Genomic DNA, 16,216 nt, shown 5'->3' with positions numbered 1-16,216 from the left:
TCCATGTTGATCATGTTCTCAGAGCTACCAAGTCTCACGCATTGTCCGTGAGACTCAAGCATTTTGGACTCTTGTTCATCCCCTCAAATCTCTGTCTCACGCAACTATCACAGCCTATCCCCATATACATTGTACACAATGTCTGCGATCTCACTCAGATTCACAGAAAATCTCACGCATAGCTGGTCTTTGAACTTGGCATCTCTGTGTTCTGAGAAGGGCGCTTGAGTTCGAGGTGGCTGGTCAGAGGGGAAGGGGGCAACCGAAGCAGACATGGAAGTAGCAAGCCGTGGAGAAAAGTAGGAGGGTTGGGTGGACGGAGGAGGATCGATGCATCAAATAGAGTAGAGGGGGTGGTCAATCTATTGTTGACCAATCTGTCAGGATTAATGTGGAAGAGTGACATCTTCGTGAGGGCACAACTTGCATACATGTGTCATGAAACAAACAAATAGTATCAAATTGTATGCTTGGGAATTCCTTGCAAATGACATTTAAAGATAAATTCCAGTTCCTGGTAACGATCTCAAAATGAGTTTTTACAGAATCTAATATAATGACCACCCAAGTGTCTGTTTGTATGAATGAAAAATATGTGCCAAAGGATTCTGGAAGAAATTGTGTAATTGCTGAGAAATAAGCAAAATAAGTGCGGATTCGGTCACTTCCGTCGAGTCTTTATTCCAGCAATAATAATACACTGTCCCACATGTGCCTATCTGTGTTGGCGATCTTCAGTGTGATCGTATTTCAGCTTAGATTTTATGATTTCACAAAGTTCATTTAATGTAACTGTACCAGATCTAGATCCACGATGATATAGTCATACTTAACCTTGGTTTTACAGACTTTCTCACGAAATTAGTGTTTTACTGCAACTACAATCATTTAGCCTTAACAGATAAACATATACCGTCTTGAACCCAGTGACCCCCTCCCCCATGTGTACACTCCTCCAATATATTGATACGTTTACTAATCAAACATCATTACACCATCGATGTTATCTCACCAGGCTTGAATTGACTCTTCGTGTCGGGCGACTTCTTCTTCATTTCATCAAAGACGTTGGTCCCTCTAGGATTAGATCCTGCTCTGTCTTGGTTCTTCTTGAAAGGATTCCTCCTTCCTTGACTTGAAGGCAGCAGAGAGGGAATTTTATCTATGAAAGAAACAAAGAAAGATACCATCCCCCCAAAAGGAAGAAAAAACTGAAGAATGAATGAACAATTAAAAATCAAATCAAATACATCATGAAAGCTATCTGTTTTGGTTGAAAAGAAATTATAAAACTTTTGCTCTCGACATGAAAAGTTTCAAAGAGCTGCCTTGAAATTTCCGGCTACTGACTGCAGCCTTCCTCAGTGATGTGACTCACTTTGACCCTAGTGATATATTGGTCAATAATCTGGACATAGACATCCCAAAGCTTGCATTGCCCTCTGAAAATTTTTTATGCTGAGGGCAAAAGTTTAATAACTTATTTTCTCAGCAACTAAACAATTTCTTCCAGAATCTTTTGGCACATATTTTTTATTTATACAAACAGACACTTTGGTGGTCATTTCATTGGATTCCGTTCGAACTCATTTTGAAATCATTACAACTGGAATTTATCTTTGAAAAAAAAATCACACAGCATAGTGCCACATGTGTTAAACAAGTGGAATGCCTCTGGCCGTCTCACCTGCATCACGCGGTTCAATATAGCAGCATTGCTGACTTTGAATACTACTCTAACTCGCACAAGATGTTCAGTGATGCATGGTTACTCTTATGTCCACTTTTTATGAACTAGACCAATAAACTTACAGAGATATGATGGTTATTCAACAAAAAACCCCAACATGGCCAAAGTTCATTGACCTTACATGACCTTTGACCTTGATCATGTGACCTGAAACTCGAACAGGATGTTCAGTGATACTTGATTACTCTTATGTACAAGTTTCATGAATCAGATCCATAAACTTTCAAAGTTATGATGGTAATTCAACAGATACACCCAATTCGGCCAAAGTTCATTGACCTTTGACCTTGGCCATGTGACCTGAAACGCGCACAGGATGTTCAGTGATACTTGATTACTCTAATGTCCAAGTTTAATGAACTAGACCAATAAACTTTCAAAGTTATGATGGTAATTCAACAGATACCCCCGATTCGGCCAAAGTTCATTGACCCTAAATGACCTTTGACCTTAATCATGAGACCTCAAACTTGCACAAAATTTTCAGTGATGCTTGATTACTATTATGTCCAAGTTTCATGAATCAGATCCATAAACTTTCAAAGTTATGAGGGGAAATCAACAGATATCCCCAATTTGGCCAAAGTTCATTGACCCTAAATGACCTTTGACCTTGGTCATGTGACATGAACCTCATGTAGGATGTTCAGTGATACTTGATTAACCTTATGTCCAAGTTTCATGAACTAGGTCCATATATTTTCTAAGTTATGATGACATTTCAAAAACTTAACCTCGGGTTAAGATTTCGATGTTGATTCCTCCAACATGGTCTAAGTTTATTGACCCTAAATGACCTTTGACCTTGGTCATGTGACATGAAACTCTAATAGGATGTTCAGTAATACTTGATTAACCTTATGGCCAAGTTTTATTAACCAGGTCCATATACTTTTTAAGTTATGACGTCATTTCAAAACTTTAACCTCAGGTTAAGATTTGATGTTGACGCCGCCGCCACCGCCGTCGCCGTCGGAAAAGCGGCGCCTATAGTCTCACTTTGCTTCGCAGGTGAGACAAAAAACCCAAAGACAAATAATATCACTCACCATGTTTGGTATTAAGATTCAATGTGGGGACAGTTTCCATTTCTTCCTCGTCTTCTCTCATCTCTGTTTCTTCATCACTCCTATCACCATTCATCTCATTAGACTGGTGACCAGATCTCAACTGATTTCTTGGATGACTGCTTAGTGCAAAGGATATCAAACACATTCATCATACATTAGTACAAATGATATCAATCTTTAAAGTTGATTTAGTATCAAATGTTACTGTTGAATCGGCAGAAAGTTATTTTGCTTATGTGTACAGTTTCATATATTGTTTTAATCAGATATCTGTTAATTACCTGTTTCATAAAGAGCATCATGCTTCCTATACGTCTTTAAACACTTTCAATTAATCATTTCCATGATTTGATAAATAAAAATGTTCACTAGTCTCCAGATAAATAATTAAATATATTTCATTTTGTCTTTGAAACATACAAAGAAATTTGCTTCAGCTTGCTATAATAGCAAGACATGAAAGAAAACAAACAACAACACAGAAATAAACAAATGAAATAAAGAAATCGACTAGACATAAAAGGTGCATTTACAAAAGGTGGCTTTATTGTCAGGTAAAATGCTCCAAAGTTTACGCCATTTTTAAATCTGTACTTAATCATCATCATAATCATTGTCATCAACATCATCATTCATCGTCATCACCATCATCGCCTCCATCATAATTATCATAATCTTCATCACCTTCATCATCACCTCGATCATAATTATCATCATAATCACCTTCATCATCATCATCTTCATCATCACCATCATCACCATCAGCATCATCATAAACATCATCACCATCATCATCATCACCTTCATCATCATCATCACCATCATCACCATCACCATCATCATCATCACCTTCGTCATCATCATCATCATCACCATCACCATCAGCATCATCATTATCTTCATCATCACCACCACCTTCATCATCATCACCATTATCATCATCATCATCATCATCACCACCACCATCATCATCATCATCACCATCATCATTTGTGAAGGAACAGTTTTGCTTACACTCTGGTATGTTGAATGAATTCTTCTTCCTCTTCCTCCTCTTCTTCTTCCTCATCCATTAATCGACTGGCCATCTCACTGAGTTTCTGTGCTAAAGCCATACGACGTGATCTACTGGCATACTTGATAGCCAAGCTGACACTTTGATGCGATGTCATCAAGCCACAAACTTCATAAGCGCGAAACTCTCTCTCGGAACGGCATGCAAGCTACATACGAAGAGAAGTGGGATAGCAAATTCATAGCTCCAATGTAGATCTGGTATTTACAAGGCTAACAACATTTTGCAGTGTTAAGGATTTCAGCTGACCTTTGACCTCTGTAGACATTTTTAAATACTACTATTATTATTACTACTACTACTACTACTACTACTGATGATGATGATGATGATAATGATGACAACAACTTTGATGATGATAATTATGATGACAGTAATGATGATGATGGTACTGACTATGACGATGATAATGATGATGATGATGATAATAATGATAAGTTACATTTATATAGCGTTTATTACATTCTGTTTCTAAGCGCCTAATATTGGAATTATTATCAATTTTCTGGCAGGCATTTTCCAGTTGGACAAAGTGTTGCTTTTGAAAACAAGTAAAAAAATTAAGAGTAAATTCAACAAACATACTTCTAATCGGTTGAAAATCAAGATGAATTTGATTTCCGGAGCTACATTTGATTGTCAAGTACTAAGTTTTGTGTTAACCGGATTTGTCGCTCATGGACCATATTTGGAAGAATACAAACTCTTCCAAAAATATTATCCTTTCCACTTCATACAATACAGAAATATGGTATTAATCTGTTATATCTGTCTATGGACCATAGAGACGTATATTGGTCTAAACTCCAACTGATGGAGCAGAAAATGGAAAACTTACAGCGAATAACTTCATGAGATTATCTTGCTGTTCTCTCTCCATCTTTGCTTTAGCCATTTCATCGTCAAGATCCTGGCTCAACAAATTCAGTCTCCAGTAAGCTTCCTGAAAAAAAAAGAGAAATAATCATTATGGTGAAGGTTCATGAATATTTTCGAAAGTTGGTATTTAGAAATGCACGGTACAAAAAGTCCAAGTTATTAGATTTAAAGATAGATGGTAGTGAAAGAAAGGAGGAGCATATGTTCAAGCTCATTTCATTGAACCAATATCGACGTGAATATACAGTGTATAAAAACAAAATACAAGTTAAGAATGCAAGGGCCCAATTGAAAATGGATCTTGTTTCAATTTGTTGCGGCTGGCATGTCATGCTTATTTTGTCCATTCAATTCAATTCAATTCAATCATGGTTTATTTCGTATAAAAAACAATACATGTTACAAAGCCAGAAGGCTGAAATTAACATGTTTACAATAAAACGTTCACAAGTCACGGATAAAAGCAAACAATTACAATTTACAATGTACAAAGATAATAAATTTCAAAGAGCAAGTGTACATAAAAATTAATTAAATATAATAAAATAGAACATAAAGGAAATACAATATTAAAAAGTGAGGAATATTAGACAATTAAAAATTCAAATATCAATTGGATTGAAATGGAGACTAAAACAATGGCAAACATTTGAGTTGATTTCAAGATATGAAAAGAAAAAATTATTTAGAATTTAGTAAGTCAATGAAATATGGTATTGCACTTTTTCTAAAGCGATCTGTTTTGCATTTTAACTGAGCAAAGTTTGGAACACTCCTTAATGAGATTGAGACATTTTTCCTTTTTGGTAGCCAGTTATTACAGTGAGGGTTTTTTAAAAGAGATTTAGCAAACTCCAAACACAGTCTTTTTCGTCTTCTTTCAAGACATTCTAATCCACATTTCTAAGCAGGCTATGTTACAGTGGAAAACACACCGTCCCTCGAATAGGACATTAAATGGAGGCCCCGTGTAGAGGAGAGTCACCACTTTTTCACGTTAAGAACCCAATGCACTCTTTGTATTAGGGGAAACCCCAGTGTATTGGTCCACCTGCAATCCGCTAGTCAGTTACATGTATATCGGGAGGAGACCTGCGGGTCATAGTGATTCAGTTCGCTTCTCGCCTTCCAGGCAAGGTTACGCCAAAAAACAATATCATTAATAATTACAGCGTTTCTACCTCAATCATTTGTCAAATATTTCCCATCTACACATACAAAGACACTTAGGTGGTCATTTTATTGGATTCTCTTCACACTCAATGTTATTTTTATTGATCGTTTCCACAAAGGGCATTTAAATTCAATAAGGTGAGGAAGAGTATGAACTGACCTCCATTTGACCTTTCTCTGTATCCAGCTCACAGAGGGGAAGCTGAAGCGGGAGGATGGACACCGTTGGACGAGGTAGAGTTGGAGGGAACGGAGTTCCTTTACATAAGATACATCGGATCTGCTGCTGTTTCTCATGAACTCCCACAATCCAGTAGCTGTCAGAATGACCCTTCGTCTGCCAAATCAAGGACAAGAAAATAAGAAAGTTGTCGATACATTGCATCATGCATGCAGTACATTAAATGCAACTTTGTTGACATTAAAAATCCTAATGGTCATTGCTAGAAATTACTTATGTTAAATTTGATGAATTCTTAAGTGTTAAGACAGAGTTGTCCTAATCCTAAATCTTGTATTCTTTGTGTGAGTTAATCACACCCTTAGAGAAATATCTGGATGCTCATGCAGCTCTTGAAATGCGAAATCCATCTCGATTGAATTGAAACAAAAACCTAGATTTTACTCACCGAAAACTGTGGTCAAATTTCGTTGAAAAAATAGAGGTAATCTAGTAATCATGGAGGAGCGTGGCAATAAAACATCTCTTTGAAAAGTGACTATTTTAAAACCTAATATGAGCTCCTTAATGATTGACTTAACAGATCAATTTGACTAAAAAATTAGTCAATATGTGTAGGAATATGTCAACCATATTTTCTTGCATCAAACTGTTTCATTGAAAAAAAAATCACCATATCTAGGGATATTTAGAGTTAAAGATTCTTCATCTTTCAGATGGGTCAATATAACCTGACATTTGTTAGGTCTAAGAACAACACTTTGAAAGAATAAACATCTAATCTAATTGGGAATGTTATCAGGAAGCTTACATGATTTTTGGTGTGTGCTACTGGGGTCCAAGAGGTCAGCTTACGATTAAAGAGTTGAACAACCCCTCCCGAGTCAGCCGTGGCTGCAGTCCCTTCAGCAGTGAAACTAAGAATCAAAACATATACCGGTAAATTCATCAACTTAATCAATCAATATCACAGTTAATTCTACAATCATGCCTTAAAGTGATTGGTTAACATTGGTTTGACTTTTTAAAAATCTGAGCTAGAAGGTCACACTTGTCCTCTGTGTATGTGACATGTTACAAAAATGAAGCCCAGAAAAAATTGCATTCAAAAATAATTATTTAGTGCGTCAAAAATTGAAATATAAAGTGACCGGAAACACCATCTTAATTTCATCCCATACACTTATGTGTACTATTTAGGAGTCTATAAGACGCCTATTTACAAAATTGGGGTTTGCCCTGTAGTTTTCGCTTTTCATTCTCAATAATGGTTGTTTTCAGGGTTTATTAGTTCTAATACATGCACTTGAACACATGTTTCATCTTAGTTTGAGAATTTTTTACATCGGCTGCTCACAAAGTTAAACAATACCTTTAAACCTTGAGAAACAAAAAGCCAAAATTATACTGAATGAATCCTACAATTACATTTTCATTGCACAAAACAATGAAGAGTCAACTTGTTATATCAAAATTTTTTATAATCCAGTGCAGCATCAAACGACGGTAACAAAAAGCCTGCCAATAACTATCTGGCTTAAAATGAAAATGTTTCATGAGAAAAGGAAGAAATATAGACAGATTCTGGTAATGTCTCATGAGAAGCAGTCATGGAATTATGAGAAATCCATGCACATTTTATGGCTATTGCTAGAACGAGCCAGTTTCTTGCATTATGATGACCTTGGTGACTTATGACCTTGTGACACAAAATCTAACCACATCATCTTTCCCATACTTGCATTTAATGCAGTAATCTGTACAGCTCTTCACTTAATTGAAAGAACAGGTCATTATTGTGTGTGCACAAACCAGTAATGACCTAATTGACCTTTGACCTCATTAGCTTCAAACCAAACCTAATCAGACCGTTTATTGTGACTCTCACATACAAGAGTCAAGTCAGGGCCTGACCTTTAATTTTTTTTCTAAGGGAGCCCACCAGGCTTTTTCAATTACTTTCTAAGGAAATCGCAGAGGTTTGAGGGAGACATTTGCCACCGGGCTCCTGCAAGTTTGAAGGAAAATAAAAAAAACAGTGTGGACAGATGACCCCAAAACATAATGGGTGGTGTTCTGATAATTAAACCGAGGTTGAACAATAGTTTAAACTAGAATAGACCAGTTCGGAGTTACTTCAAGGACAATTTTGGTCAAAGAACCTTATATTTCTTTAATTGTGATAGGCAGCTTTCAAATCAAGATATTATGTTAGCATGCCTCACATAGCAGGATGAAGGAATTGAATAGACCATGTGACTACTGTAGGATAGTACACCAATCAACACTCTTTGAGGGTATTTGTTGCATTTCTACTTTGAATGCACATTAGAGAAGGCGCACAATGTACTTGGCAAACTGTGAAATACCAGTCCTTCATGGATGCATTGTTGTTTTTTGTGGATGTAAATGAAAAACGAAATTCAAAAGAATACATGAATAATCAAGACATCAAAGCTGGTGCTTATCTCATTAAAATTTAAACCACCAAGTCACTTTAGTACCAAGAACCTTCCTCTGATCATGCACAGAGTGGAACTACAAACAGGCTTATTTTAAACCACTCTTCCATGGAATGCTAGGCTCCCTGATATTTCTTCCATATTCATGGCACTTATAATTTTTTTTTCAAAGAATTTATTGTTCGAAATAGACACCAGGAATGAAATACTCCGAAAATTTGTTTTGCCCAATTGATCATGGGCCCGGCAGCCACTGTGCAGCGCCAGATCAATGAGGCTCTATCCCTTTAATTGTTGAACGCTGAACAGGGTAGCAGCACCTCCCATCTTTTGGTCTGACGCGGCCGGGTTTGAACCAATGACCTCCCGGTTTTGAGAGGACGCTCTACCAACTGTGCCAACACATCAAGTTAATGATTAAAATTCATAATATTGTTGTATTTTCCTATTCACCTTTTCACAACTCAATTAATTCTTTGACAATTTCTTGGAGCAGGATAAGAATGATTCTTAATTAGTGAATGAGTTGACAACTAGCATTCCATAAAAGTGTGGAATAAGTTAACCCAGGTGTAACTAAACTATGGCTATGGGAATGCCACCAATGCCTCTGGTAGACACCTACAGCATGGGCAATGTAAAGGGTACTATAAACTGCCAACTCATCCACTCACCACATGGTCTACTTTCATTTAGTCTAATGCCATTCCATCCATCAACATTTCGTCTAACAACCATTTGGTCCAATAACCATATGGTCCAATCATCACTTTGTCTAATCACCATTTCATCTATGACCATTTTGTCTCATAACCAGTTGGTCTAAATATCCAATTCAATTTCATTCATTTTGCACAATCAAAAGACCAATCATTAGACCAAATGGCAAATGGACTAAGTGGTTATTGGACCAACTGGTTATTAGACCAAATGATGAGTGGATGAAATGGCAATTAGACCATGTCGATAGTGGACAAACTGATGGTAGACCAAATGATAGTAGACGAGTTGGCAACTGGACGAATTTGCATCAGAGGAATTGGAAATAAACCGATGTACAGTTCCTTACCCAATCCATGATAAAACAGTCTTGGGACTCATCGGTAACCGTCCATCAAACTCTAGCTCAGGAGTCTTTTTAAACACAGTCAACAGCTTCACTCCGATGCACTGATCGCCGGGGACACCTTGATATCAAGAAGAAAAAATAATAATTTTGCAAATTACAGAAACGACAAAAACATTAGCAGAAGATTACAATGAAGTAGACCCTGGACGTCACACAGACAAAATCAATGTCTTTGCCCTTGGCAGATCTGAGTAAGTTGCCAAGTTTGAGGTAGATGGGTGAAAAGATCTTTTGTGATCTTGAGAAAAATAATTTACTTCTTTTACTCTAAACCCTATGGGTTGTGAGATGATATCGATAGTCATCAGTGGGTTATACAATATTCCATGTCTTTCTTTGTTGGTTATTTCATGATATTGCATATCTTCTCTTGTGGGGTATAATAAGATATTCAATGTCCTCTCTTCTGGTTATATTAAGAGATTCCACATTTTCCTTTGTTGGTTGTGATATTCCATGTCTTCCATTTTGGATTATAATATATCTTCTCTTGTGCATTGTAATATAAGATGTTCCATGTATTCTCTTTCTGGTTACAACCAGATAATCCATATTTTCCTTTGTTGGTTATAACATGATATTCCACATCTTCTCTTTCTGGTTATGATAAGATAATCCATAGTTTTATTTGTTGGTTATAACATGATATTCCATGTCTTCCATTTTGGATTATCGGTATAAGATGTTCCATATCTTCTCTTGTGGGTAATGATATTACATATTCCATGTCTTCTCTTTCTATTTATATTAAGATAATCCATATTTTCATTTGTTGGTTATAACATGACATTCCATGGCTTCCACTTTGGATTATAATAAGATGTTCCATATCTTCTCTTGTGGGTAATAATAATAGATATTCCACATCTTCTCTTTCTGGTTATAATAAGATATTCCATATTTTCCTACGTTAGTTATACCATGATATTTCATGTTTTCCCCTGTGTGATGTACAATACCATTTTATTTATTTACCAACTCCTGCATGATAGGCAACCAATAACTTCTTTCCATATCCAGCCATAGAGATAATAGGTCCTGGTATAGAGAAGACACCATGCTGATTACCGCTGGTGCTATATAACCTCACCAGCCGCTTGTCGGTTCCGACACCTACCCATCCTTTTCCAAGTCCTAAAACCTAATAAACAACAAATAAATCAAGCAAGAAAATGAAAATATTGGAACTTTGTTTATAATTTGCATATACATGTATGTATTTAATGAATTGTGAATTAAGCACGGAACTCTAACCCTCATGGTATTATCTTCAGAGAAATCAGCAGATGAGTAATTGTCGTAAAAACAATTGTCCTAAGAGCAATTGTCCCAAGAGCAAAGGCGTAAGGGCAAGTGTCGTAAGAGCAATTGTCGTAAGAGCAAATGCTGTAAGAGCTGTCATCGTAAAAGCAGCTGTTGTAAGAACAATGGTCATCAGAGCAAATATCATATGACTAAATTTCGTATGAGCAAATGTCTTGAGAGCAAATGTCTTGAGAGCAATTGTTGTAAGAGCAAATGCCGTGGTAGCCTCAACCCATCACAATGTCAGCCCATAGTAACGTTTTACACCCACCTTGACATTTTCTCCTTTAGGTAAGGACGTTGACCATTCTTTCTGGTTATCCCAAGAAACAAAGTGGTGACACATCAACAGACTGAATCAAAATAATGGAAAAACACAAATAAATCAAGAACTTTAAAGCTAAATGATAGTAGTTGCAGTAAAACACTAATTTTGTGAGAAAGTCTGTAAAACCAAGGTTAAATATGACTTCATCATGGTGGATCTAGATCTGGTACAGTTACATAAACTGACCTCTGTGAAATCATAAAATCTAAGCTGAAATACGATCACACTGAAGATCGCCAACACAGATAGGCACACATGGGACAAGTGTATTATTATTGCTGGAATAAAGACCCGACGTAAGTGACCGAATCCGCGCTTATTTTGCTTATTTCTCAGCAATTACACAATTTCTTCCAGAATCCTTTGGCACATATTTTTTATTCATACAAACAGACACTTGGGTGGTCATTATATTGGATTTGTAAAAAGTAATTTTGAGATCATTACCAGAACTGGAATTTATCTTAATATTGAAAATATTTTCTAAATACTTAGAGGGGGAGTGAACTGTGTGTTGTCTCTCACTGACATAGTCTTTCTGAAATATACGTTTTCAGATATCTACTAATACCAAAGAGAGTAAATTGACCTATAATTGTATTTGTATAGAGAAACTAATATGTTTTGAGAGGAAAAGTAATTGTTTTGCTACTTGGTAAGATAATTATTGCGGTATAAATGAATTGAGTAGTTAGTTAGCATGTTATCATCCAAGAGGGTGTATATTATTAGACTACACTAGCATTATGGGTCAGGAACCTGGCCAGGTACGAGTAGTTGAGGACTTGAGATGGCTCTATAGGTCTACTTTCCTAAAAAAAAAGTAGACAAGATGCATTATACATGTACATAATTTGAAGTAAAAAAAATATGACACCAATTATTAGTCTGAATATAAAGTGCATATTCCTCAAACACGGGAGGGGGGGGGGCAAGCAGGAGGGGGAGTGTGAGGGGTGTTATGAATGACATTTTTGATGGAATTTTGTGTACTATGACCCCTTTCCCAGGGGCAGCAGAACGGTTTTGAAAGTGGGGGGGGGGGGCTGACCGTGAAAAAATCACAATCAGATGTTCATTTTTGCACACATTTTTTTTTTGCCTCCCCCTTCCCCTCCTCAGCCCGTTTCCTAGATGAAAAAGGTGCTTTATATGGTCGAAAATATGATGAATGTCTAAATTCAGACTTAAATCTGGAAAGTGACATTCCTGGTATAGGCATGATTGAAGGAAAGACTACCTTGGATTTTCTAGATTGCTCTCAGAAGCAAGCAGGACGGCTTCAGTGGAAAGATCAGCCATGGTGTAGTTATTTTGGTTGTCGAAGTGGAGAGAGTGATGGACAGCCGTATCATGGAACTCTACGTCAATGGAGCTTTCATCATCGGTGTCATAGCAACGGATGATTCCAACAGAATTCCATTTCTGTACGTTTGAACAACAATAAATAGAAAGTTCTATAAGAAATTATGCATTTTTGTAAGTTGAAAAAAAAATCCGACAGAATTGAATTTTTGTGAGTTTGAACAACAAAATAATTCTAACAGAATTAAAGTCTGTAATTTTGAACCAAAAATGAATTAACAATGCCAACAGATTCATTTCGGTAAGTTTGAACCATAAAAAATACATAATTATGAAAGAAATCAATTTCTATAAGTTTAGATGAAGAAAAAAAATAGTCCTTACGAATTCTATCTCTGTAATTTGGAAAAAAAATCCAACAGAAGTCCATTTCTATAAGTGTGAACAACAAAAAATAATAATTCAACAAGAATTCTATTTCTGTACGTTTGAATGTAAGTTGTTGTTGAACAACACCAACAACAAAATAAATAAAATTTGCTTCCCTTTACTTTTCAAGAAAACAAACAAGTAACAGGGTCCCATAACACAAAGTTTAGCAGTTGGGCTGGTGTTTAAGATTGATCATAACATAAAGCTTAGCGATTGATAGTTGGGCTGGTGTTTAAGATTGATCATAACATAAAGCTTAGCGATTGATAGTTGGGCTGGTGTTTAAGATTGATCATAACATAAAGCTTAGCAATTGATAGTTGGGCTGGTGTTTAAGATTGATCACAACATAAAGCTTAACGATTGATAGTTGGGCTGGTGTTTAAGATTGATCATAACATAAAGCTTAGCGATTGATAGTTGGGCTGGTGTTAAGATTGATCATAACATAAAGCTTAGCGATTGATAGTTGGGCTGGTGTTTAAGATTGATCATAACATAAAGCTTAGCGATTGAAAGTTGGGCTGGTGTTTAAGATTGATCATAACATAAAGCTTAGCAATTGATAGTTGGGCTGGTGCTTAAGATTGATCATAACATAAAGCTTAGCAATTGATAGTTGGGCTGGTGTTTAAGATTGATCATAACATAAAGCTTAGCGATTGATAGTTGGGCTGGTGTTTAAGATTGATCATAACATAAAGCTTAGCGATTGATAGTTGGGCTGGTGTTTAAGATTGATCATAACATAAAGCTTAACAATTGATAGTTGGGCTGGTGTTTAAGATTGATCATAACATAAAGCTTAGCGATTGATAGTTGGGCTGGTGTTAAGATTGATCATAACATAAAGCTTAGCGATTGAAAGTTGGTTTGGTGTTTAAGATTGACCACAAAATAAGGCTTAGCGATTGATAGTTGGGCTGGTGTTTAAGATTGATCATAACATAAAGCTTAGCGATTGATAGTTGGGCTGGTGTTTAAGTTGATCATAACATAAAGCTTAACAATTGATAGTTGGGCTGGTGTTTAAGATTGATCATAACATAAAGCTTAGCGATTGAAAGTTGGGCTGGTGTTTAAGATTGATCATAACATAAAGCTTAGCGATTGATAGTTGGGCTGGTGTTTAAGATTGATCATAACATAAAGCTTAGCGATTGATAGTTGGGCTGGTGTTTAAGATTGATCATAACATAAAGCTTAACAATTGATAGTTGGGCTGGTGTTTAAGATTGATCATAACATAAAGCTTAGCGATTGATAGTTGGGCTGGTGTTTAAGATTGATCATAATATAAAGCTTAACAATTGATAGTTGGGTTGGTGTTTAAGACTGATCATAACATAAAGCTTAGCGATTGATAGTTGGGCTGGTGTTTAAGATTGATCATAACATAAAGCTCAGCGATTGATAGTTGGGCTGGTGTTTAAGATTGATCATAACATAAAGCTTAACAATTGATAGTTGGGCTGGTGTTTAAGACTGATCATAACATAAAGCTTAGCGATTGATAGTTGGGCTGGTGTTTAAGATTGATCATAACATAAAGCTTAGCAATTGATAGTTGGGCTGGTGTTTAAGTTGATCATAACATAAAGCTTAACAATTGATAGTTGGGCTGGTGTTTAAGATTGATCATAACATAAAGCTTAGCGATTGATAGTTGGGCTGGTGTTTAAGATTGATCATAACATAAAGCTTAGCAATTGATAGTTGGGCTGGTGTTTAAGATTGATCATAACATAAAGCTTAACAATTGATAGTTGGGTTGGTGTTTAAGACTGATCATAACATGAAGCTTAGCAATTGATAGTTGGGCTGGTGTTTAAGATTGATCATAACATAAAGCTTAACAATTGATAGTTGGGTTGGTGTTTAAGACTGATCATAACATGAAGCTTAGCAATTGATAGTTGGGCTGGTGTTTAAGATCGATCATAACATAGAGCTTAACGATTGATAGTTGGGTTGGTGTTTAAGATTGATCATAACATGAAGCTTAGCAATTGATAGTTGGGCTGGTGTTTAAGATCGATCATAACATAGAGCTTAACGATTGATAGTTGGGTTGGTGTTTAAGATTGATCATAACATAAAGCTTAGCGATTGAAAGTTGGGTTGGTGTTTAAGATCGATCATAACATAGAGCTTAACGATTGATAGTTGGGTTGGTGTTTAAGATCGATCATAACATGAAGCTTAACAATTGATAGTTGGGCTGGTGTTTAAGATTGATCATAACATAAAGCTTAACAATTGATAGTTGGGTTGGTGTTTAAGACTGATCATAACATGAAGCTTAGCAATTGATAGTTGGGCTGGTGTTTAAGATCGATCATAACATAAAGCTTAGCGATTGATAGTTGGGCTGGTGTTAAGATTGATCATAACATAAAGCTTAACAATTGATAGTTGGGCTGGTGTTTAAGATTGATCATAACATAAAGCTTAACAATTGATAGTTGGACTGGTGTTTAAGATTGATCATAACATAAAGCTTAGCGATTGATATTTGGGCTGGTGTTAAGATTGATCATAACATAAAGCTTAGCGATTGATAGTTGGGCTGGTGTTTAAGATTGATCATAACATAAAGCTTAGCGATTGATAGTTGGGCTGGTGTTTAAGATTGATCATAACATAAAGCTTAGCGATTGATAGTTGGGCTGGTGTTTAAGATTGATCATAACATAAAGCTTAACAATTGATAGTTGGGCTGGTGTTTAAGATTGATCATAACATAAAGCTTAGCGATTGATAGTTGGGCTGGTGTTTAAAATTGATAATATACAATAATCAATGCAGTAAATCATGAAATCAGTACCCCAATCAATAGACCAGTTCGTAGTTACTTCATGGACAATTTTGGTCAAATGACTTTTCATTTCTTTCATTATGATAGGCAGATTTTAAAGCAAGGTGTAAGCATGCCTTACATGGCAGGATGAAGAAATTGAATAGACCAGGCCTGTTGCATAAAACTTTTTATCTGATAAAACTCTGGTAAAAACTGAAAACTAAGGTTAGTCTGATTTCTGCCATTGACTTTAACATAGGGCCAAACTCTGGTAAAAACAACCTGAGTTTTCTCAGATAAAAAAGTTTTATGCAACGGGCCCCAGAA

At 36.0% G+C, this 16,216-nt stretch overlaps 1 protein-coding gene across 1 annotated transcript in view; it reads right to left on the bottom strand.

Moving 5' to 3' along the window:
- LOC121418286 (WD repeat and HMG-box DNA-binding protein 1-like) overlaps nt 1–16,216 on the bottom strand; it is a 50,514-nt gene that overhangs the window by 14,081 nt on the left and 20,217 nt on the right. The window contains exons 12-21 of the mRNA XM_041612066.1: nt 12,593–12,777; nt 11,296–11,377; nt 10,695–10,860; nt 9,660–9,777; nt 6,940–7,045; nt 6,108–6,284; nt 4,734–4,838; nt 3,835–4,043; nt 2,800–2,936; nt 1,013–1,162 (exon numbers count right to left, since the gene is read on the bottom strand). Coding sequence (XP_041468000.1) covers nt 1,013–1,162; nt 2,800–2,936; nt 3,835–4,043; nt 4,734–4,838; nt 6,108–6,284; nt 6,940–7,045; nt 9,660–9,777; nt 10,695–10,860; nt 11,296–11,377; nt 12,593–12,777 — 1,435 coding nt within the window. The remainder of the gene's footprint in view (nt 1–1,012; nt 1,163–2,799; nt 2,937–3,834; nt 4,044–4,733; nt 4,839–6,107; nt 6,285–6,939; nt 7,046–9,659; nt 9,778–10,694; nt 10,861–11,295; nt 11,378–12,592; nt 12,778–16,216) is intronic.

This window comes from Lytechinus variegatus, chromosome 7 (genome assembly GCF_018143015.1).
Source record: "Lytechinus variegatus isolate NC3 chromosome 7, Lvar_3.0, whole genome shotgun sequence".
NCBI lineage: Eukaryota > Metazoa > Echinodermata > Echinoidea > Temnopleuroida > Toxopneustidae > Lytechinus > Lytechinus variegatus.
This window is presented reverse-complemented; position numbering and strand designations above follow the sequence as displayed.